Source organism: Arvicola amphibius, chromosome 1 (assembly GCF_903992535.2).
Source record: "Arvicola amphibius chromosome 1, mArvAmp1.2, whole genome shotgun sequence".
Lineage (NCBI taxonomy): Eukaryota > Metazoa > Chordata > Mammalia > Rodentia > Cricetidae > Arvicola > Arvicola amphibius.
In genome coordinates this window covers 196,190,530-196,214,325 of record NC_052047.1, presented here as the reverse complement: position 1 = coordinate 196,214,325, position 23,796 = coordinate 196,190,530, and the positions used below count along the sequence as shown (strand labels likewise).

At 47.1% G+C, this 23,796-nt stretch overlaps 2 protein-coding genes across 2 annotated transcripts in view; both read right to left on the bottom strand.

Moving 5' to 3' along the window:
• The window catches only part of Vwa2 (von Willebrand factor A domain containing 2), a 32,338-nt gene extending 30,490 nt beyond the window's left edge, over positions 1-1,848 (bottom strand). Inside the window, exon 1 of the mRNA XM_038315789.1 lies at positions 1,797-1,848. Within this exon, the coding sequence (XP_038171717.1) occupies positions 1,797-1,848 (52 nt within the window). The remainder of the gene's footprint in view (positions 1-1,796) is intronic.
• An 8,873-nt stretch (positions 1,849-10,721) lies between these two features.
• Positions 10,722-23,796, bottom strand: part of Tdrd1 (tudor domain containing 1) — a 47,766-nt gene continuing 34,691 nt past the window's right edge. The window contains 8 exon segments of the mRNA XM_038333851.1: positions 10,722-10,830; positions 12,547-12,639; positions 12,717-12,763; positions 13,241-13,468; positions 14,696-14,863; positions 16,636-16,752; positions 18,406-18,525; positions 21,189-21,461. Of these exon segments, the coding sequence (XP_038189779.1) occupies positions 12,547-12,639; positions 12,717-12,763; positions 13,241-13,468; positions 14,696-14,863; positions 16,636-16,752; positions 18,406-18,525; positions 21,189-21,461 (1,046 nt within the window). The 3' untranslated portion in view covers positions 10,722-10,830.

Sequence of the window (23,796 nt, the reverse complement as noted above, 5' to 3'; positions counted from 1 at the left end):
CAAGCACCAGGATTCAGGTGAGCCTGCCTTCAGTCTGAGGGACACTCTCGGTGCTTTCTGCAAGCCACTTTGTGATGCTACAGAATAGGACCAGGACGACTTGTTTTAGTTGCTCCTAATGGCATCAGCAGTCTCTTCTGAAGATTGCCTGCCAAGGTTCCAGAACTTACTCTCGCAGTGGGTGGATGATGCTAATGCACAGATAACACGAACAGTCATGGATGTAACCACTCACTCACAGAGTCCAGGCTTGACAGAGAGCTCCTCCACAGTCCTGTCCCTGAGAGGACCCACAGTGACCCAGCTCAGGAGTCAGGAGACCAGGATGTCAGTTCCACCAATATCTGTGTCACCTTGGATCCCAGGGCCTCATTTGTACACAGTGCTAGACAGAAGCAGTGTGCAAACGGGTGGGACAGGGTTTCAGAAGATGGAGAAGAACTCAGGCTGGGGAAGCTGACCAAGACCAGGGATTTTCTCCTCAAGATGGCTCAGTATACACTAGCCCCTAGGCCATGAAGACAGCAAATGAGACGGTATACCTCCCTGGCTTGGAGATGGGATGGAGCAGGCTGGGTGACTTCTATCTTTAGCCTTCCTATTCTCAGGGAATAAGCAGGAGGTGACTAAAGTTGACTCCGCAGACATCAAAAGTCTGCTCTGTGAAGATCAGGGATCTGTCTTCGGGGCTTCAGTCCAACACCTCAGTTTTGCAGAAGAGCACCCCAGGCTGGGCTTCCACAACTGAGCCATCAGTGTGCTTGTTCCTATTTCTGGGGTGATCATTTATGGACACACAGCGTCCTCCCCACTATCTCAGCTCATCTTCAGAGGGGATGGAGCTCAGGGGCAGTGTAGGAGGCTAAGGAAGGGGACTCTGAGACACAGAGACAACACAGTGATGAGGAGAGAGTCTACAGAGTCCTTCGCCGCCGCGGAAGCCATCACTGTCAGAGTCACAGAATTAAGCTCTGTGTTGGGTGCTACAGGGCATGAGCCCTAGGCGGCTGAATAGGGAACAGACATAATCTGGGAGCCCAGAGGAGCTGTGCTGGGGATGGGTAGGCGTTTACTCAGGCAACAGTGGTAGGATGGTTGGAGATGTGATCTGGGCAGAGTGGTCACCAGGAATCAGAACCTCTGTGAAGAGGAGATAATAAGGATGCTATGCAGGAGGAGGAGACTGGCCACAGAGGACTCACAGAAGCTTTAGGTATGGCCAGATGTGATCAGATTTGTACACTGGAAAGGCTGCCGTGTGGAGAATGGTGTGGAGGGGCCAGGTGGGCCCAGCGGGAGGCAACTGGAGAAGATCAAGCAGAAGACGATGGGGTCTAGGCCAGGGAGGCTGCCATGTGGTGGAGATGTAGATTCAGGAAACTGTAAAAGCTAAAGTCAGGGCTGGGAGATGACTCATTGGTGAGGGGCTTGCTGTGCCAGCGTGAGCCCTGAGTTCGAATCCCCAGCCCCCACACACAAACTGGGCAGGGCGGCAGGTATGTAACTGCAGCACTGGTGGTGGACGTGGGACAACGACAACCCAGGGGTTCACTGGGCAGCTCGCCCAGCTGGAAGGGTGAGCAGCTGTGGGCTCAGCAGACCTGACCTCAAAAACTGACGTGGACTGTGACAGAAGACACGAGGCATCAGCTGCTGGCTTTGGCATTCGCATGCACAGGCAAGCAGACCCCTCATCCTCTCCATGTACACAAATATCTTTTTCAAAAATGAAATCAGTCAGTGGGATTAGAAACAAAACAACTCAAAATTTACAGCCCACTAAAAAAACAGCTTACCTGTGTAGAAGAGGAGAATGCAGACAGCTGGCAGACACAGAAACGAAGGCATGTTGTCAAAGCTAAAGGGCCAGGAAAAGAAAGCAGACATCAGCACTGGGTTCTGTGAGGGGCCACAGCACACCTCTATACATGTACCCCAGAACAGGATCCTAGCCTCTGCCCCAGCACGCCTCTACAGATGTATCCAGGATCAGGACCCTGGAGGCCTCGGCCCCAGCACACCTCTACAGACATATCCAGGATCAGGACCCTGGAGGCCTCGGCATGATGACCACAGCCTGGAGAAGCCAAGTCCCCCCAAACCGTGAAGGTTTTTCCCCAAACACTCTAACCTTAAACGGCCATCTGACATATTTCCAGATATTACTCCTGCCTCAAATCCCAAGGTCTCCACAGCTTTAGGAGAGATTTTCTGTCCAAAGAGTCCCCGACCTCTGTCTGCCATGCAAGGCCCCAACAGGCCATGTACTCTCATTTAAAGCAGCTCCCTCCTCTGGTTTCCCAGAAGCAAGCAAGGCGAAGACTGGAGCTAAGCACCCTCATTTTCTGAACCCTCTAGCAAGTCAGGACACCCCTCTCCAGTTACTGAGATTCTGTGCTGAGAACAGTGCCTGTCCTCGTTTGCTTTCTCCTGCTGTGATCAAACACCACGACCAAGAGCACCTTGGAGAGGAAAGGGTTTATGCGGCTCCCATTACTGGGGGAAGCCTGCAGAAATCTGGGGGCAGGAACTGATGCAGAGACCAGGAGGCTTCCTGCTTTGCTCAGCTTTCTTCTTTATAAAATACAGGAAGGACCACCCGCCTAGGGACAGCACCACCCACAGTGGGCTGGGTCCTCCTACGTCAATCATTAATCAAGAAAATGCTCTCAGGTACTTGCCCATGGGCCAGCCTGATGGAGACACTTTCTCAATGGAGGATCCCTCTTCCCAGATGACAGTGTCATGTTGACAAACACCCTGCACACTTAGTGTCACCAGTACAAAAGCATCAGGAGAGTCCCAGGTACATCAAGGGAGAAAGTTGGCTGGGGAGGCCGTTGGCCCACTGGGAAGGGCTCATATGATTCCAGATCCTGGGTCTGCCAGCAAGGCAGACATGGGACTTTCCTTTCTCTGATTGCGTATTTTCCCTTATGCCTACACTGGATGTGGGACAGGCCCCCACCTGCCAATGGGGAAATGAGGCAGGTGAAGGGAGGAGTGGGATGAGAGACAGCGTAGGACTCAGGGGAAACTTCACTATGCTGTCCCATTCCTTGGCTTCAGTGTGGGTGGCTGTCTGGGTTTGCATGTTCTGACCCATGGCATGTGCAGAAGTCAGGGGCTCAAGTCCATGCGTGATGTTTCCACAATCACGTTCCCAGCTTGCCCTGCTTAGTTGGGCACCAGGAAACATGGGCCTCTCATTCACACCACAGGACTAACCTAAGCAATTCATCTTGTCTATTAATGTATTAATGTGCCCCTGCTTGCCCAGCTGGGTGTTGTCAGCATCCTACCTTTCTGCTCATTAAAACGAAATTTATGTTGGCATTCTGCAAATGGGAAGTGTATGGAAAATAGCTCCCCACAAACACTGGTCACATGGCATTTCTCTCACCTGCTCCCTATTATCACACAGATCACCCCAAAATTGTCCTGTGCTGTGAGATGGTGTCACGGTCTCTGGAGAAGACCTGGAACCTGTACTGTCTGGTACACAGAAGAAAAGTCACAGGCTCGGGTAACAAAGTACCTTAATGCCATCTGCAGAGGGAGGGCTGGCAGGGACCTTTCAGGACATCGCAGCGTTCGTAAAATCACAAGTTTTGTTATGCTAAGAGGATTATTGCCACAGACTGTAAACTGCTAGTTGGCATCTGCAGAGTGTCATTAGCAACCATACTCCTCCCACCCAATCATGACAAACTTTTGGCTCGTTCTAGTCTCATTACATATCAAAACATTCTTACAATATTAACTCAGTAATCAAACCACTGCTCTATGTCAAGAAAACCATGAATAGGATCGATCTGTACTGCCCTGGCTGCCCTTGAACTCTTGGGCTCATCTGCGCCTCAGCCTCCTGAGTAGCTGTGACTGCAGGTGTATGTCGTGTATAGACATATACATGTCCATAAACATGCCATGTATGTCATGTATAGCCTAGAGAAGTTTTTAAATAAGGATGAATTCTGCAGGAAAAATCAACAACTGCTATTGCTCAGGAAGCATCCATGACAGGCTGCCACCAGGCTCCACATCCAGGTCTTCTCTACCCCCCTAGCCAGGCCATTACATCATCCCCATTGTATCACCCTCAGCACAGATCTGCACTGCAGGGCTAGCCACTGGATCACAGTCCATTCTAGCCTCCCGGGGAGCTGCTCAATCCATCAACTTTGGGATTCTGGGGAGGACTCTGGGAGAATGATGAGCAAGGGGGAGACATTGGGCAGGAGGCCCATCAGGGGCACTGTGGCAGAAGGCTGGGATCCAGTAAAAGGCTGTGAACTATGGGGTGAACAGGAAGACACTCACATATTTACACATTTGACACCCTGAATCCAGTCCTTTGGCAGTGATTAATAGCTAGTACCTGCCTTCGACCCTATACTGGAGTACGTGGTGAGACTTCCAGGGCCTTGCGCATGCCGGCTGACCGTCTGCAAGCCAGAGGCAGGAGCAGTTCGTCAAGCCCCTTCCATGACAAAGCCTTGCTCACTGTCTCCTCCCTTCTTTTCCATTACCTCTGCTCACTGCACATGTTATTCCGGGCTTTCAGGCAGCTCGCAGACAGAATCAGAGGCTGTCCCTGGATCATCCCCTCTGATCGCTACACCTTTGCAGCACCTGTGCCAGGCGAGCGAGGTCTAAGAACTGCATTTCTCAGACACAGCCGGGAACATAAGCCAAAGCAAGGCTGGCACCGTGGGCAGCTTTGCAGAACGGTGCCCATCTTCGTCCATCATCAGATAGGAAGAGTGCAGGAAAAGGGAGATCACTTCCACCTCATTAGAAAATAAAACTTCTTCCACAAATATCAAAGTGTCCCTTGTAAGCCTTCCCCAATCTGCAGGATGGAAACCTGAGTTCTTTGTGACAGCCAATGTCTGAACGGAAGACTGAAATCGGAGGAAGGCGCCTGTGCACCCAGGAAGCCCTTGCTGTCTTCTGCTACGGCAATCACATTCCTTGTCTTTCACATCAAATATCTTGCTCAGACCCAGAGACCTAAGACAAGAGGACAACTTTTTTTCCTAGTATGATACGCCAGAGCACCTTTCTTGCCTCCCCTCTCTGTCTCTTTTAGACAGGGTATTGCTATGTTGCTTAAGCTTGGCAGGAACTGCTAAACTCAAACAGTCCTCTTGCCTCAGTCTCCCGAACAGCTGGGACCTCAGACATGCATCACCATGCCCAGCTAAGGAAACCATTCCAAGGCTCCTAGGAGGGGTCGTGCCCTCCCTAAAGAGAGCCAGCAGACCATCAGAAGCCGGGAGTTGTTGGGGGATTATTCTCAGGTGTGTGACTTTTGTTTACACTGTATTTCTTTGACTCTGTGAAGCTGTGTTACTCTGCCTAAAACACCTGATGGTCCTAATAAAGAGGTAAACGGCCAAGGCAGGAGCAAGGATGGGCGGGGCTGACAGACAGGGAAGAAAGAAGAGGAGGACCTCAGGGGCCAGTCACTGAGTCAAGGAGAAAGAAGTAAAGAAAAATATACAGAAGTAAGAAAGTTAAGAGGGAAAAGGAAGTCAGGATAATGTAAGAAAAGTTGGCAGAAACAAGACAAGCTAAGGTCGGGCATTCATAACTAAGAACAAACCTCTGTGTGCAATTTGGGAGCTGGGTGAAGGGCCTTTCAAAAGAGTCTCAAAAGCCAAAAGAATAGAACATCATACAACAGGGAGTCTCACAGAAGAAACTGGCACGACGGGATGAACAATAGATGGTCGCTGTGATGTCACTGAAAGACAGACCATACTGCAGAGGCTCCCATTCTCTCCACATAAAACAGCTTGAGACTGCTCTACATTGTTCAGGACTCGTGTTCTGGAGAGGTGTAAACCCAGGGGAATGTGGAGGAGGGGATAACTTATGCACAGTCCTGAGACTGGGCTCCAGCCAAGCTCTGCTTCCGGCTGGTGGGGCTCAGAAAGCACCAGCCTCGCCTCAGGCTTCCCTCTGTGGAATGGTTAGGACCTTGCTCTTGTAACAGTGAGACAACATGAGAAAAACTTTTTAAGAGGAAGTTTGTTAGAAAATGAACTACCTGATGGCGTTGAGACCCTGACATGCAAGTCACCAATTTCGTTCAACAACACTCAGCCCTGTAGGGTTCATGTTAGCACATCCATTTTCACCGAGAAGGTAGGCCCTACGGTCAGAGAGCTAGCAAACTGCACACCTAGAGTCCAGTCCCCCAGGTCCTAGCGGCCATGTCATTACAGGTGTAATGTCTAGGTGGGCCAAAATGATCCTTAGTAAGCCAACAAGAGAGAGCTGAGCATGAACCATCTGGTAAATTCTTTCACTTCAGCTTCTCAGCTTTCTTCTCGCTACAAAGGAGGTGATACTATCCACTCCTTTGGGAAGGTTGGCAGGATGCCACAGGACCCCAGTTCAAAGGCCCCCTTGGGGGAAGGCTACCCTTCCTAATTACAGATCAGAGGGGCCCTGCTACAGAGCAGCAATTATTAACACCGAAGAACAATGGCCTGGTGGTGGCAACTGTAACTTAGTCAGGGGATGCACCATTGGAGGTGGAAAGGCTACTTCCAGGCAGAACAGAAGATGAAAGGGCAAACTGAGGCAGAGACTTCAAATGTATCCAGTTGTTCTAGGAGCAGGGTCTAGGGTACCCAGACAGCAAAAGGCAGACATGCTGAACTCAGCTCTTCTAAGGAGCAGGGCACCAGGGGCCCAGACGGCAAAAAGCCTGGCCTTGTGCAGATTACACAATGGACATTCGCAAAGTCTTACTGGGGAAAAACGCTTTTGATTAGCAGTTCTATCACAGTCGTGTTGCAGAACGACTTTCACACATTTCTTCATCAGAGGAGCTGTGACTTCCTACAACATACCCTCAAAATGGAGCCTGTTGGTGCTCATTACAGGAGGGTCACGGGGTGATGACACCTTCACCTGGGCTCTCAGCCTGTCCCTCCTGCTCTCCCTGAGGGCTGTGTGTGGTGTGCGAAGGTATGACAGTGTGAAAGTTTACTGAAGGGTGACTCTCAACACAGGGAAGCTGCTGAGGCAAGACTTTTCATTCTGTAAGCAAGTCTGATAAACGCACTGGTCTGCCGAGTTGGACTTGGGGGAATCAGACTTCGGTGTGTTACCATTTCACTGTCTGGGGTGAGCTGGCTTTTGTTCATCTCTCCCCGGGAAAAGTTCATACAGCACTTCCTGATTAGAGGGGTTATTTTTGTTTTTTTTTTTTGTTTTTTGTTTTTTTTTTGTTTTTTGTTTTTTTTTTAAATTTACCTTGGAACCATACTGCACAAGTTTGTAGCCCACTGTTCTGAAGCAGTTCATGCTGTTATCCCTCCCAATAGGGAAATGTCATTTGCTCAAAAGAAATTATTAAGTATTTGCCCTGTGCCCAGGACTTTCAGGCGTTAGACAATAAAAATGCTTTTGTAACTGTAGGGGACACACACAATAAGGGTATGATCAACAAAGACATTTTTTTTTTAACCAATCACCTGACCCCAGGGTCACCACTGCCCACTAACAATGGCCTTCTCATGAAGTTCCTTAAAAAGCCAGGGGTGGAAATTTCAGTGTGTATTAGTGACAGAAGCCCACCCGAAAGGCTGTTTAACATGATTCAACCATGTGACATCTGAGAAAGGATAAACCACAAAGCTAGAAAGATCAATCATTGCCATGGGGCTAAGGGAGGGGTTTTTAGGGCCATAGAAAACATTTGTCCAAATATATAGAATGGGCTACAGCAAGTGAGGTCCTGAGCTAGGGCGTTTGGAGGCTCCCACTGTAGTGGAGATGGTAGCAGGGCAGGCTGGTGGCTGGTGGGTGGGACAGGAAGTATATGCAAAGTCTTTGTGCCTCTGTGCAGTCTTGCTGTGAGCTTAAAAACTGTGAAACTAGCCATTAAGCTTTTCCATCCGTTCAACCATAGAAACACAGACCTCTGGTTGGCTTGTTCTACAGCCTGCTGGAGGCAGGAAAGCCTGGCTGTGAGACCCAAACCAGATTTGATGAGAAATACTTCCTTGACTGATTTTCGGGCACACGGGGATGATGGAGAAAGGAATCCCTCCATGTCCCTTGGGTGTGCCTGAGAATTAAGTCTGGGGAATTCTACATCCCCAGAAGGCAGATTTGAGCTGATGTCTACAAAGAGCAGGGCCTGGGGAGTTGCGTGACAAGGGACAAGATGGTTGAGTCAGGCTGCCCAACTGCAGAGGTACCATTCTGACTCCCCTTTGATCTGTCTGTTTTTTTTTTTTTTTTTCCTCTCAATAAGGACATTTCTGAGCAAAACAGACCTTGAGATTTTAGGACAGAATCTATAAGCATACAGAGCGGTCTCAGGTTTATTTAATCAAGGGAGTTTATAGTGTGAAATCATACCACTTATAATTATTCACTCTCCTTAGTGCGAAGTCCCCCCCCCCCCCCGCCAGTTTAGGCAGAAGGGGCAGTGCTATACGAAGTCCCCCCCCCCCCCCCCGCCAGTTTAGGCAGAAGGGGCAGTGCTATAAGCAAAAGGAGGGAGGTGCCATCGTCCCTTTTCTTCCATCTGGTGCCCAGATTTTGAAATCGCAGGTTTTCAATGTGCTGAAACCCTCCCACTTTGTCTTAGTAGGCCACCAAGGGCCTGGTCCAGGTCAGAAGACAGCTGAGCCAGGTGATGTTTGATGCCGGGAACTGGAAAGTGGACAAGTCTCCCTCATTCTGCGAAAAGCACAACCTTTGACCTTCCCTAGCTCTCAGGGCAGCGGCTTCTTTGGGAGAACGAGGCTGCCTGGTTTAGAAAACCGCGAGGAAATGTAGCACCTGTGTGCTTATAATGGGGAGTGAGACACACGTTCCCAGAGTTTTTTATTCAAAACTACAGCCCACTCCACGGCCGCCGACGGCGCTAGGCAGCTCGGGTTTTTCCACCCACAGCCCCCGAGCCAGCACCCCTTACCTGGTGCGGCGCGGGGCGGGCGCGCTCCCGGGATGGTGACCTTCTCGGCAGGCCGCTCAGGTGCGCGCAGACAAAGCGAACAAAGCCGGTTGCGCTGGGCTCCGCGCAGCAGGTAGGGGCGGCAGGCGCAGGGATGGGGCTCGGCTGGCTCGCAGGGGTGCACCCATCCGCCCCGCCCCGCCCTTTGGGAGGCGTGGGGCTCCCACCCGCGAAGCGCACAGCTGCTCTGCCTGCGGCGCAGGCTTGGCTCCGGCCAGGGGGCGCAGCGACTCGAAGCCACGTGGGACACCTGTTGGTTTCTCCCTGCTGAGGTGGGGCTGGCGGCTCCAGAGCAACCCGTGAGGATCCGGGGCAAGTGGTGTAACCTCTGTTCTGCTGCTCTCGGTAAACGCGACCGGCCTCGCCCCTAGCTCTATGGGTAACTTGTGACTGCAGCACTGGGAACACTTCCGAATGGGCCGCTGCTCACAGTGTGCGCTGGCTACCCCTATTGGCTTTGGTTGGCATCGGTTCTATTTGTCGTCGTGGCTTCTGTCTTTTGCCAACCTGTTATTGCAGTTGAGCATTATCAGACTGTCCAGCACTCTCCTTTTAACTTAGGTGCCTGGTATTTAATTCCTTCTGGCAGGAACTCTGAGCACAAACTCATTTTCATACATCAAAATTACAGTGTGCTCATTGGAAAAATTAAAAAGTAGAAAACAAGAGAAAGTAAATTGAAAAGCCACTGTAGGCCACTGAAAAAACTGCCATTTCCTTTTACCAGACTCGTTCAGCTGATGTGATTGGCCACACCTGTTTGAACGGCTGTGGTTTGGGCCACTACTGACCTACCGTTCTAAATGTACCCATTTGCTACTGTTCAGTGCAAAGGTCAAGAGTTTTTTGCTTTGTTTTTTTGAGACACTGTTTCTCTATGTAGCCATAGCTGTCCTGTAACTTTGTTGACCAGGCTGGCATTGAACTCCTGCTTGTGCCACCAAAGCCTGGCCATGCTCTTGGTCTTTAAATTGATAACTGAATTTGTGTCTCGGGGGGGGGGGGGGGGGGAAGAGAAAAAAATAGTAAATTATTTCTGGAGCATAAGTCCAAATGGCTACAAACTAGCCAGAAACTCGCAGATGGGCATGTGGAGGGGAGCAAGTCTCCTAGAGCAGGGGCTGGCGCTCTTGGAGACACTCCATGGTCCAAGACAAGCAGCACATCTTTGGAACAAGCCACAGATTGGAGCACACAACTCAGAAGCAGGAACAAAACAGCATTTATTAGGGGAAGAGGCAGAGGTGACAGAGGTCTCACTAGTGGACGTCTGAATGTGTAGACAGTGCCGAGGCCCACCCATCACCCATCAACTAGACCCAGCCAGTGCTAAGGCTGACTGATTTTCTTCAACACTTTTGTAGCAAGAGATGCTGGAGCTGGGAGGGTTGCTCATAGGTGGAGTGCTGGCCTAGTACACGCGAGGCTCCAGTGCCTGTGTGCACTCACACTCAGTGGAGAGAACACATGAACCCAGTAGAGGGTTTCATTCCTAGTCTTCAACTTGAGAAAGCATCAAACTGTGGTCCATGCTGGTCTTGAACTTAAGGTCTTCTTGCCTCACTGCCCTCACAGCTGGGATTACAGGTATGCACCATCACGCCTGGCTATTATATGAATCTCCCATCTAAGATTCATGTATTTTGTGGAAAGAACTTCGGGGGGGGGGGGGGGGCACCAACACAAAAGAACAAAGTTAAGCAAGTAGAGGTGGAAGAGAGCAAAGGTCACTAAAGAAAAAGAGGAAGAAACACTTCCAGTAAACAAAACGGAAGCCATTCTTTCTCAAGTCTAGCTTCTTTTTCTTCCTCCTCAGTGTTGGTTTCCCAGAGATGCTGTGTCTGAAAGAAAAATCAACCATCATTATGGTTTACATAAAAGCACTGTGGTTCTTAAGTTTTAAGTATGAAATAACCAAACATCTTAACTGAAATTACATAAATCTAGATTATACCTGTCAGATAAAACATTAAACACAATAGTGTTTAATTTTTATTGATACTGGCATTAATCAGAGATAATTACACTCTCCTTCACAAACATAAAATGCAGCTACTGGAGCTCTCTCTGAATATAAAAACAAATTTTGTTACTTATCCCTTTAAAACACATCAGCACTCCCACTTAGGAAATTTATAATTGAGTAACACCTTTTCATGTAATTGTATAATACTACTTTGTAGACAGAGTCTTATTAGACCAAGTTGTCCTAACATTCACAAACACCTTGTCTCAAATCCCAAGGCTGGCATTATAGGCAGACCCGACTCATAATTATTAAAAAAAGAAAATCCAGAAGTTATTAAAATCTCAAAATTTAAACATCTCTATCTGGAGGAAGATCAATTAGGGTGAGAATAAATAGTCAATTGTATTTTCCATTAAAACGAAAAGAAAATGTGTGAGCACCTTTGTTCCTTCCTAACTCCATGCTGTGGATCTGGACCAACCTAGAAGGATGCTGCAGCCCCGCACACATACAGTAACTAGAGACAGCCCCTCACCTTTAAGATGCAGTTTGCAGTACATGTCATGAGCCTATGCTTCCTCTTCTACTGTGTGTGTGGGAAGGAAGCTGGGGTACTTGTAGGGGTAGGGTCTGTGTATTTGTGCACATAGCTACCGAGTTCAGTGCACAGCCTCCTGTGTCCATCTTCAGGCTCTTGTCTACCTGACCAAGTAGGTGAGGCTGGCAGCCACAGAGCCACAGTCATTGCCTGTCTCCATCTCCCCAGTGTTCAACTATGACAGCATGCACTGCCTGGCCTGTTTTCTGTACTCCTGCTTTCTGTAAGGGTACTGTGAGCGAGGACTGACTTACCTGTGATATATATAAATAAGGCACATCCCAGTCTTAAAAATAAATACAACAAAGTGGGACCAATCCAAGTCACACCAGCACTGCCACTCCAGAAGAATCACCCTCAGTGAACCTCAGAGAGCCACTGCAATGGCTCTGTGGCCAGGGTAAGTAAGAAGGGCAGCTTTTTTTTTTTTTTAAACCACAAATTCCAATTGGCTGCTGGCTGTAGAGTACTTCCTGGTGGCCCTGTTACAACAGGGGATCCAGACAGAGGAAAAGGTGTGCATGTGGGGAGGGGTACTGGAAGGGCCGGAACTCATTCCCCAAGCAGCACAGTCAGCACAGCCTGCGCCCTTGGACCCACGCTGAAGAGTGCACCGCTTCCCATTCTTCTTCATCCTCATCCCAAGCTCAGAGCTACCTTACTGCTGCAGAGTCCAAGGGAGGCCTGAGGTGATTTCTAGTCTGGACACAGTCTGAGTCTAAGCTTCAACCCACAGCTATCTTTACTAATAATGTGAGCACTTTCGAAGTCACCCAGGAAGAAAAGGCTTCCATATGTGGGCGGCCATGAATCAGGTAGGACTCCGCGAGGAGTGTTGAGGAAAGTCATCAGAGCAGGGAACACCAAAGCAGGCTAGGGCAGGGTGTCCCCAAATACACACAGCCTCATGAAGTGCCCAGCTCTATCTGGGCAGCACAGTTGCAGGCATTCTGTGGGCAACCATAGAAGGGGCAGAAACATGAAACTTACTTAGCTTTTCAACAGCTTTTTCATCTCTATAAATTTATTTTGGTTGGTTGGATTGTTTAAGAGGAAGAGAAGAATCTGTTCATGTTTCTGAATCTACAAATGAAAAGGAAACAGTTAATTTACTTTCTTACATGTTAAGGTATGGTTCCCCGGAAGAGGACTGTACCTACCTGTTTCTGTAACTCCATGCAGCAGCAGTCTGAGTTGCGTGTTGTTTCTAAAAGCAAACAAAACCAGCCATTAGGTCATATCAGTGAGGACACCAGCATCCCCAGGCCTGATCAAGGCTGCCCTGCCTGTGTCCATGTCTGAGGTCAATGGTACACAATAGGTCCCACCACTCCTAGGCTGTGCTCTATCACACACCAGCACTCCCATCTGAAGATTAGGTCTTCTATGACGTATGGGACCCCTTTAGGGTGAGGGAGGTCTGCCAAATGTACATCTCATGGGATACCCGGAAGATTCAATCTCAGAAACACAAGGAATTCCCCTGCAGATGAGGATCAAGGAGACTGGGGGAAAGGTGCAGGTACAGTGTGTAGCCATTCCAAAACTCTGGGTGCCGACCCCTGCAGCAATGTCACTGACTGCTGGTCAGGCTCAACTGCTGCAGGAGTGCAGAGCAGGAGCAGTGGCTGAGGCGAGCAGGACAGCCCATGGCTACATGTATTTACTGCATTTGGGACGGTACCTGCAGCTGTAGCACCTTTCCTTTTAGACGGCAGGGTCTCCGCCAGACCGCACATCAGCAGCTTCTCAGCGATGTTGACCACACCGTTCTCAGAACACTTTTCAACTGACACTATGTGGACATTTTTTGAAATTCCCCTCACAGAAAGGACCACGCTCTGATTCAGCATGGTGCTTTTCAGAAGTTCCATGGCTAACTGTGAACAGCTTTCATTCAATTCCATCATTCCTGGAAAGATTTAAGATTGTGCTTAGTAAACTAAGTATCTTTCTACAGATTGCTTTTTACATGTATGAATGTTTTGCCTGCACTCGTGTACTGTGTGTGCCTGGTGCCCATGGAAGTCAGAAGGTGGTGTTGGTTCCCTGGAACTGGAGTTACAAATGGTTGCCAGCTACCACATGTGTGCAGGGAACTGACCCACACCCTTTGCAAGAACAACTAGCACTCTTAACCATTGAACCATCTCTTGAGCCCCACATGTGTTTTTTTGGAAGATCATATTTAGGTAAGTTATCTAATAATGGCATAACAAGCAGCATGGTTGCTGGCTTCAGCTGGTGTTAAGCATAGTGTAAGACACTAAGCACACAAAACAGACACAATCTTGCTTCCATGTTCTACTTGAAAAGGACACAACCTAGTATAGAAACCAAGTATGCTATGAGCAGTCAGTAGTCATCTGTAAGGACAGCTGTATGAAGGGCAGAGTCACAGGACAGGGCCACCTTAACTGTTCCAATCTGCTCTAGCCAGGTTCCAAGGGAGCAGCAGAGCACAGGCTGCTTCAGAAGCTGGCATGCTGCCAGTGAACACCCAGGAGCTGGGACAAGGTACTGACTAATGAGCCACGGACCACCCTGCTTATGTCCTGCCACCAGAGCTTCACAACAGGGCCAAACACCACCCCCAACTCTGAAGAAAACCCCCAACAGAAGGACAAACAGAATACAGTGTTCACTAGAATTAAGGAATAAAGGATACAAAATTTCTTTAAAAACTCTTGCTGAGAAGTTACTTAGTGAAAGGCAAGTTCACTGACAATTTAGTTTGGCATCCCACTTGAATACACAGAACCCCTCTCTTGCAGCCTGTTCTTTTACCTGTATGTGCTCTGTACACACACTCTGTACACACACTCAAGTCTTCCTTCTCTTGAGCCCCATAAAAGGAAGCCCCACACAGTATCAGAACCCATGCGGCCACTGTCGATCTTGACGGCACTTCTCTCCATAACTCGCATTTTTGTTTGCTCCAAATAAAGTTCCCCTTGAATCTTCTGCAGATCTGTGTGAGCCCTGAATTCTCAGTTCTTTGAAGAGACCAAGAAACTGAAAACACCCAGCCCAGACGCCAAGAACTGGTAATAATTTGACATAAACCATTTGATTCAGACTCTGAGCTATAAAATATAAACTCTGAGACACAAATCTGGAAGCACAGAGCTGCTGTTACCTTCAAGCGAGCATCTAATGATCTGGAAGGGGAGCTCCAGGCGGCCGGCAGGGACCGGTTGCACTCTGGAAAGAGGCAGGGTTTCCATGTTTCCATAATCTGCATAGAGTACTTTAACATCAGAGTCTGACGTTTCCAGAACAATGGCCCGGTACCAGAGGTCATCACCTGAAAAAGGAAGTCACAGCCCAGAGTCCTTCCCATTTCTGGAGATGGTTCTATCTTTGACACTTAAAAGCTCACACCAAGGTATCTAATTAAGCATCCAGATTTTTTTCTATATTCTTTCCATATCCCTCTATGGAAACTCTAAAGTTCTGATTTTGTTTTTAATGACAAGAACATGGACCATGAGAGAAGCTCATGCAATTCTGCAAGGTTGAAAACATGGACCAATGGACGACTCTTACAGCCAAGGGAGTTGGTGCACAGCTGTTGGTGAGGAAGCCGAGCTGTGCTCCTGAGGCCCAGCCCCCAGGGCCCAGGCAGTGAGAAGCAGGGAGGAGGAGGACAGGGCAAAGGAAGCAGCTATTCCTCTGAACAGACTTCAGTTTAGAAACAATTTTACATAGAGAACCTAGTTTTAAATTCATTGAAGAGAATGGAGAACCTCACATTCTTAGAAACTCCTTCTCCAAGGGGACTATGGACTGAGGATTATGAGGCTAAGGAGAGGAGGAAGTTTAACAAAGACACAGCGAAATGCACATTCCAGTCAGCAGCTGGCTGTCCCAGAGGGGAGCACTTCCAGATGTCCAGCCACCAGGGAGCCAGAACAAGCCTGCACTTGAAGGCCACAAGTGGTTACATTCTGTTGTGCATAAATTTCCGAACAGCATCTTAGTCATGTGGAAAAAATGGTTCAAGAAAGAGAAGACAGAAGGGAAGGCAGGGTCAGCTACCTCAGTGCAATGGAAGGAACCCAGCTCACACTGCCAACACCAGGGCAGGGAGAGTCGGAGGCTGTGTTCAGATAGCTCAGCATGAGAGTGAAGACAAACTCAGGACAGCCCAGGTTTGCAGGACAAGCAGCTAGACTAAGACTGCGGTAAACTTGATGATGTCCATACAGAGCTCACTGAGGGACTTAGCACCAGTGTGGAGGAGCAGGGCAGTGAGACACACAGAAGATATCAACAGTAACAGGTGGCGCTGCAGCGCAATGCGGGAGTGGTCTGTAGTGCCCACGAGGCCGCATGGTAATGAAGGAGCCCGACACTCCAAGGCACACCGTAACCTCCACTGGGATGAAGAGATCAGAAGGACAGAGGTGACATCACTGAGATGGCAGAGGAGGTTCCCAGGATATCACCATTATCCTCATGCCCCATTAACAGTGTGCTGAGCGTCTATGGGCAAAGCTGCCTCTAGGAGACCTCTGAACCCAGACAGGTGGCTTTGAGAGTCCCATCTATGATTGAAAGTTCCCTGGTCTCCCTGGATACTCTGCTGTAGACCTGCGTGGCTGCCATGCTGCCAACAGCCCACCTGCCCAGGGAGCAGTGGGAACTGCACCCACCCACACATCCCCACAGCACCTCTGTCATCTGGCTCCGCTTCCAGAAGCAAATCACAGCATTTGCAGCCAACGCTATTTACGTTAGCAATGTTGATGTGAATGGTTGAAGAAGCCCATGCCCCTGGCGGTAGTCTAGTTCTCCTTTTGGTCCGTTCACAGCAGACTCCGTGAATACGGAAGACTACATTAGCGACCACTGTAATACAGCACTGGTACTTGGAGCTGGTTACCCGAGTATACCCATAACCCTGACCTAAAAATAACCTATACAGAATAGAAAGGCACATGACCCCAGCATATAAATCAATCACAAGTTTGCCTTCCTTAATTTGTCTAAACAAACGAAATGTGCACTGAAGGCACCAGAATCTACGTCATCTCACACAGAGGGTAACAACTATTTCACTTAGAGGAATGGTACCTGTGTATTTGGCACAGCATGCTTCCCCCGTCCTCGGTCTGTAGGATGGCGGGCCTTTCTGAGCACTGCAGTGTTCTAACAATTCCGCAGTTAACACACACAGCTTTTCTTGATTTTCTGAAATACAAGCGATCAGTATGAGGCAATTTCCAGTGTTAATAGCAACAGCATACAAAAAATAATCCCAAGTCTAATCAGCCAAGAGCTCTGGGTATTAAATATACACTATTTTAAAAATAAACATACTCAGCTGGGTGGTAGTGGCACACGCCTTTAGTCCCAGCACTCAGGAGGCAGAGACAGGAGGATCTCTGTGAGTTTGAGGCCAGCCTGGTATACAGAATAAGTTCCAGGACAGGTCCCAAAGCTACAGAAAAACTTTGTCTCAAAAACAAAAAACAAAAAAATATTCACTACTGGTTGCTGTATGCAGGAAGATCTGAACTGCAGGGTGTGCGTGTGTAGAGAGGGACTGTTTCCTAATGGGGTGGGCTCTGCTTGTGCGCCCACCTCTGAAAATTATTAACTATATGCTATTTTCAGTTTACATTTATAATGGGGGAGATGGAGTCTAGGGTTGGAGTTTGGGTAATGTATGAGGACTGCTTCAAAAGCTGAGCTCTCATTCGTCTTAAGTAGTCTTACTATTAGAAGCGAATGTTCACACAAAAGTCATGGAGAAAAGTAGGAGAGAATACTGGTTTTGCAATTCCTCTTCTTGTTTAACGGAAGCTTATAACCAAGCAATCTTTTAAATGCCTGTGAAACTATTCTTGTAGTATTTAAAAGTCAGGGGACACAGTTGGCAATGGGGTGGAATATTTTAAAAGTGAAAGAAATGAAGTTTGCTTCAAATTTGTCAACCCAGGAAATGTGATAGTAACAATTATTATTATTATTATTATTTGTCAACCCAGGAACTGGGGTAGTAACAACTACCGTTATTTTTGTCAACCCAGAAATTGCAGTAGTAACAATTATTGCTCTTAAACTTTTTCCCAAAATCACAAAATATGACCTTTAATCTGTGTAAGTGAAAAGCAAATGCTCTGGGCTGTTTGTGACAATTTGTGATAATCTATGGTTCAGATGAACTGGAATAATACTTAACATCACGTTATTTTGATAACACATTGAAAAGTATACAAGCAGTTATAAAATATGAAAATGCTACTTGATTTGAGTAATGAAAATTTAAAATTTTTCATAAGTCAACCTATACCCTTACCTAAAAATAATCTATACAGGATAAAAAGCTGGTGAAATGAGCATATGAATTACATCACAACCTTGCCTTTCTCAATTTGTCTAATCAAATGAAAGGTGCATTGAAGATTCCAAACTCTGCATCATCCCACATAAAGACAACACTGATATCACCCACACCCCACCTGGAAGAGCTCTCCTCATTGGCACACCACACTTCTCCAACCTGTGGTCCACAGAACTAGACAGACCCAGAACACAGGCACACAAATAACAATTTTTAATTTAAAAACTATGACTATTAACTGATTACTAAGTTTTTAATATATTGAATACAGCTCTGGTCGAAGTTCACTTATATGACTGAAGGTTAGGTTAGTAAATACAATTCAATATCGATAATGTATGTTTTAAATAAAAAAGTTATAGAGAAATTAAGGACTTTTTGTGTCCTTAAACTTAGGCTTCAGGGCTACAATTCTTAAGATGCCTCCTCTTCACCCCTTCACTTCCTATGGAACAGCTCAAAAGCAGAGGCACGTGTCTGTGAGTGTGGCTTCTTACCTGGCATTTCACTGGGGATGGCATAGAATAAGTATGGGTTCACGATTTCTAACACGTTTGCTGGCACGGTCTTGTTAAGTGGCAATTCTATTGTCTTCCACTGCTCTGCTGAAGGGATGGCTGGAAACATGAGGCACAGGTCTTCCAATTAAACATACAGTTTATTCTTTTCCCCACTTATTCATCCAATAAATTTTTTCATCAAAAGCTGATCATTAACATCTCAGAGTTCCCGAGATATCTGTTTCACACATGGATTTACTCAACTCCAAGAATACGTGTATATGACAGAGTTATTCAATAACAATGATCTGAGTTAAAATACTCCAGCAGAATATCTAAAGCATAGTTTATATAATTCTTCAAATTATTCAAATGTGAAGTGATATGTATCTCGTGTATGTGTTACTATTCTAGAGAGGTTTAACTAAGGTGAAAAGACCCGCTATGAGTGGAGGTGGCACCATCCACCTGTCTGAACAAAGAGCTACACCAGAGAGTGAGCTGAGCACCACACCAGCGTTCACCTCTGCTTCCTGATATGGGCCACCTCACACTCCTGCTACCGTGCCTTCCCCCACCATGCTGACTGTCCCCTCCTCAAACCACAAAGTGTACTTTGTCAGGTGAGTAGCTGCAGTGATAAAGTAAACAGAAATGGGAGAGCATGGGTTCGCAGGATGAACACCTTGGAACAACCACATTACCCAGTCTCAGTAGAATCCCTAGCCAAACTCCAGAATGCATTCTTCACAGAATTAGAAAAGCAATCCTAATATAAACACGGACACAAAAGACTCTTACTGTGGTTCTTTCAGCATTGCTCTTTGTATCTCAGTACCTGACACTGTAACACATCACACGACCACAGGAGAGCCCAGCACCGTCCTGGTACAAAACACACCTGCACACCATAGAAGAGGGCCCCAGCAAAACTACTAGACAGTCAACCTGTCTTTGACAAGGGTGTTAAAAACACAGTGGAGAAGAAACAGCAAAGAAAGCTGGAGGGCCACAGCAGAAAAACCAAGCTAGAGCCCTCTGACCTTGCATTAAATCAGCTCAAGAGGGACAGAAGACCTTGAGAGATGAGTCTGGAACGGCCAGGGGAAACAGGATGAGCCTTTTTCAGATCCAGCCTGGGCAATCCCAAGTGCTGACTGACAAGTGCCAACGCACAGGATTTGCAGCTTTCTGCACAGAAAAGTCAGCAGCCAGCAGAGTGTAATGACAGCCTCCAGGTGGGGAAACTAACTCTTTACCAGACACGGATTAATATCATAAGAAATTCTAAAAATCAAATGCCAAAATACCCAAATCATTCAAACAACATACAATGACCTAAACAGATGGCTCTCAAAGTGCACATGGCCAACAATTATTTTTATAATTTCTAGTTAATTTTATAAAAACCTAGAAATTAAACACACACGTGCACGCACACCAGAGTCTCTGCATCTCAGTGACTCTGTCCCGTCAGCATGGCAGACCTGAAGCTGTGGGGCTACAAGGAGCTCTGGAAGGTGTAAAGCTAACTTTTCCCTGTTCTCACTTGGTCATAGGGTTTTCATTTTTCATCGTTAAGTGCATAAAAATATATTCTACAGTAAAAGTGTAAAATTCAACATGAAACATTTTTTTCTTAAATGATCAAAATCCTTAGTATTTGAGTGAATGAAAATTCAAATTGTTTCAAGGAGACATCTTGACCAGTCAGAACACCAACAAGAGGTTGTAAATTTAGTTGGGGGGAGCAGGAGGTATTGGAGAGATAGAAATGATGGCAATACAGTACTAATGCATGAAATTTTCAAAAATGAAGTAACAAAGAAAATTTAAGATTTTGAAATCTTAAACAAAAAACATGTCCTGGTGGGAAGGCGCACTTACTGCTGCAGAGCAGAAACTAAGCCCGCACTATGGACATCTGCCTGGAGATGCTTCAAACACTCACACTAGTGCTGCTGCACCTCAGCTCGGCATTACCCAGAGGACACAGTCGGCACAGCACGAGACTGCCTGCCATGGCAGCACTGTCAGACCAACCCTGATGCCCACAACAGACGGGGCCCTGCCTAGATGGTCACCAACAGTTGGCTGACACATAAAATTTGGTAATACACAATGGGATTTTATTTAACTATAGAGAAAAGTGATATTATTTGTATGTGGATATACACGTACTTATGTTACACACAGGAAAAAGGGACTGTAAGAGAAGGAACAGGTCTAAAGAGGGGAGAACGAGAGAAGGTTCCAGGGAGAATACACCACCGCCACCACACTTTCTCTCATATGCAGAATCTAGACCTAACCATAAAGACACACACACACACAGCAGAAGAGAGGCCAGGTAGGGTGGTGCTTACCTTTAATCCCAGCACTGAGGAGGCAGAGGCAGTCAGATCTGTGAATTCCAAGGCCAGCCTGGTCTACATAGTAAGTTCTAGGATAGCCAGGGCTACACAGTGAGAACCTGTCTAGAGCTCATAACCGTCTGTAACTCGTTCAAGGGCTTCTGACACAATCACACAGACATACATGCAGGCAAAACACCAATGAACATAAAACCAAATTATGTATTAAAGAAAAAAAGAGAAAGCAGGAGTGAACTGTAAAAGGAAACCAAGAGAGAGAGATGGGGAGTGTAGGGTGCGCAAGTAAGAGCAAGGAAGAATGAGACTTTTGAAAACCTCAGTGAAACCAACTGCTGTATGTGGAAGCATTAAAGAGCAAAGCAAACGCTAACACAAATTTAGATCCAGACAGATTAACGGCATCACCTGGTACTCCCTGGGTGTCCGTCTGGTTATGTTTGTTAGCAAGTCTGCAAACCGATGATTCCTTCTGTGGTGAACCAGATTTTAAAACCAAATGTTCTGTGATGAGAATGTCACTAATTATTTTGGGATAAGGAGTGGAAAGGTCGGTGAGTTCAACTCCCAACCCCTTCTCAGTGATTTCCACAACTCTGGCTTGGAGTTTGAGCCCCACAACGCATGCTTGAAATCTTGCTGTAGCTTCTTTTGTCCAATGCTCGTTTTGGGGCTGTATATCTGGGAATTAAGAACAAGAACATTAAAGAAATCCTATGAATGAGGTGAGCTTAAAGCAGGCAGGACAGTACTCTTACATTCAATCAGAAATTCTCAAAATTTACACAGATGTGGTAAAAAAAATTTTTTTTTACATCTTTGAAACCCAAGTCAGATACTGTATCTAACACAGAGTTAGGATCTCAGGTCAACTCTCCCCAGCAAGATCCATAGCTGCCATTACTGTCTTAAGAGGACGGCACAGTAATGTGACCAGTGACGAGTTGTCAGCTGATGATCGAACCTCTGCAGCTCCCAAGAGCTTGGGGGAACTTTGGCTTGTTCACTTTTATTTTGAGTCAGGAATGCACTAACTTGCACAGGTTCATCTTGGAAGTCCTGGGTTCACTGGCTTTCTCTAGGCGAGACTTCCAGGAGTGAAAGTGTCCCTTGACTACTCACGCCCTTGCTCACTCCAGACTGTCTCACTCAGTCCAGGCTGGGGACTACAAATCAGGGTTTTTGAAACAAGTTCCCTTGTCTGATGATGTTGGTCTATGGGCTACATTTTTTTTCCTTTTTTTTTTTTTTTTTTTTTTTTTTTTCGTTTTTTGAGACAGGGTTTCCCTGTAGTTTCTAGAGCCTGTCCTGGAACTAGCTCTTGTAGACCAGGCTGGCCTCGAACTCAGAGATCCGCCTGCCTCTGCCTCCTGAGTGCTGGGATTAAAGGCGTGCGCCACCACCGCCCGGCTGGGCTACATTTTTAAAATTACGCTGGCATCAAACATGGGGATTAAGAATAATCTGAGCTCTATAAGATTGCTCCCAGGTAAAATGCTTGCCACACAAGCACTTTTGGATTTGAACAATTGACTTTGATTCTCAGCTCTCAAAATGGAAGGAGAGAACTGAATCCCAAAGTTGTCCTTTTATTTCTACATGAATGCCCATGACATGTACATGCCTGCATAAACACATTATACATGTGTGCACACATGATAATAAAACCTCTAACAAGAATAGCAACCTAAAGCATACCCACGGCACAGCAGAAGCAGAGTGACATCATGTGTCCCCTTCAGAGTGGAACAGTCACTAAGACAGATGGACAAGACAAAGACCTACAAACATCTGTGCTCCCCAACACAGACAGAGGTTTGTTAAGGGTTTGGCATTACCTTCCACAGACATAGCCAGTGGTGATGCACATCTATAATTTCAGCACTCAGGAGGCAGAGGAAGGCAGATCTCTGAGTTCAAGGCCAGTCTGATCTACGGAGTGAGTTCCAGGACAGCCAAGGCTGAAAACCCCTGTCTCAACACATAAGAGCAAACACAAGGGGGCTGGAGAGATGGCTCAGATGTTAAGAGCACTGACTGCTCTTCCTGAGGTCCTGAGTTCAATTCCCAGCATCCACATGGTGGCTCACAACCATCTGTAAGGAGATCTGGTGCCCTCTCTGGCGAGTAGGCATATATGCAGACAGAACACTGTATACATAATAAATAAAAATCTTTAAAAAAAAAAAAAGAGCAAACACAACAACTTCCACAAAAACTGGGGTTTTAAAGCTAGAGTCTTGTGCTTAGCTTGGAGTCCTGCAAGTACTCCCCGTGGTGCCGAGCAGCTGGCACTGTTCCCGACTCTGCCAGGCTGCTCCCATGACTTGTAGATGCAAACAGAAAACACACCTGCAAGCACATACACACTCCTTTAAACATTTGCATGCATGGTGGCACATGCTTGTAATTCCACACAGTGGGGAGGCAAGGGCAAGAAGGGTTAGTTTAGTAGTTCCAGGTCCTAACTACACAGACTGTGTCTCTATACAGAGACCGGGTCTCAACAACAACAACAACAACAAAGAAGACAGAGACAACAACAGCAACAACAAAATGCACTCAAGAAGGAAGCATTTATATAGCACACTGCCGTGTCCTGCTAGTTCTTTGAGACTTTTTTCCAGATAGGAAGATGGATGTGCAGTTTAAATAACTGGCCTGGCCTTCTCAGCAGGGCTGGGTCCAGAGCCCCTGTGCACTGCACTGCTGCCATGGGCCTCCATGCACTTTCTTAACATGCTCCACAGGCACTGGTGTTCCTACCCAGGTGTGTTGGCACCACATCTCAACAGCAGCGGGGTGACAGCAGACACCTAGTCACAACTGCAGTCCCACACATTGTCCCAGTGCTAACCCGCAGTCACCCTGACATGGGTGGTACCCACCCATCCTCTACTGTCGGTTCTGCAAGTGATGGGTTGTCAGTAGCAGTTCTGGAAAGAGTTTCCTTGCAGCTGAACCAGGCTGCTTTAGAATAAATTACTAGAGATAAATGTCAGAATGTCTCAAGATC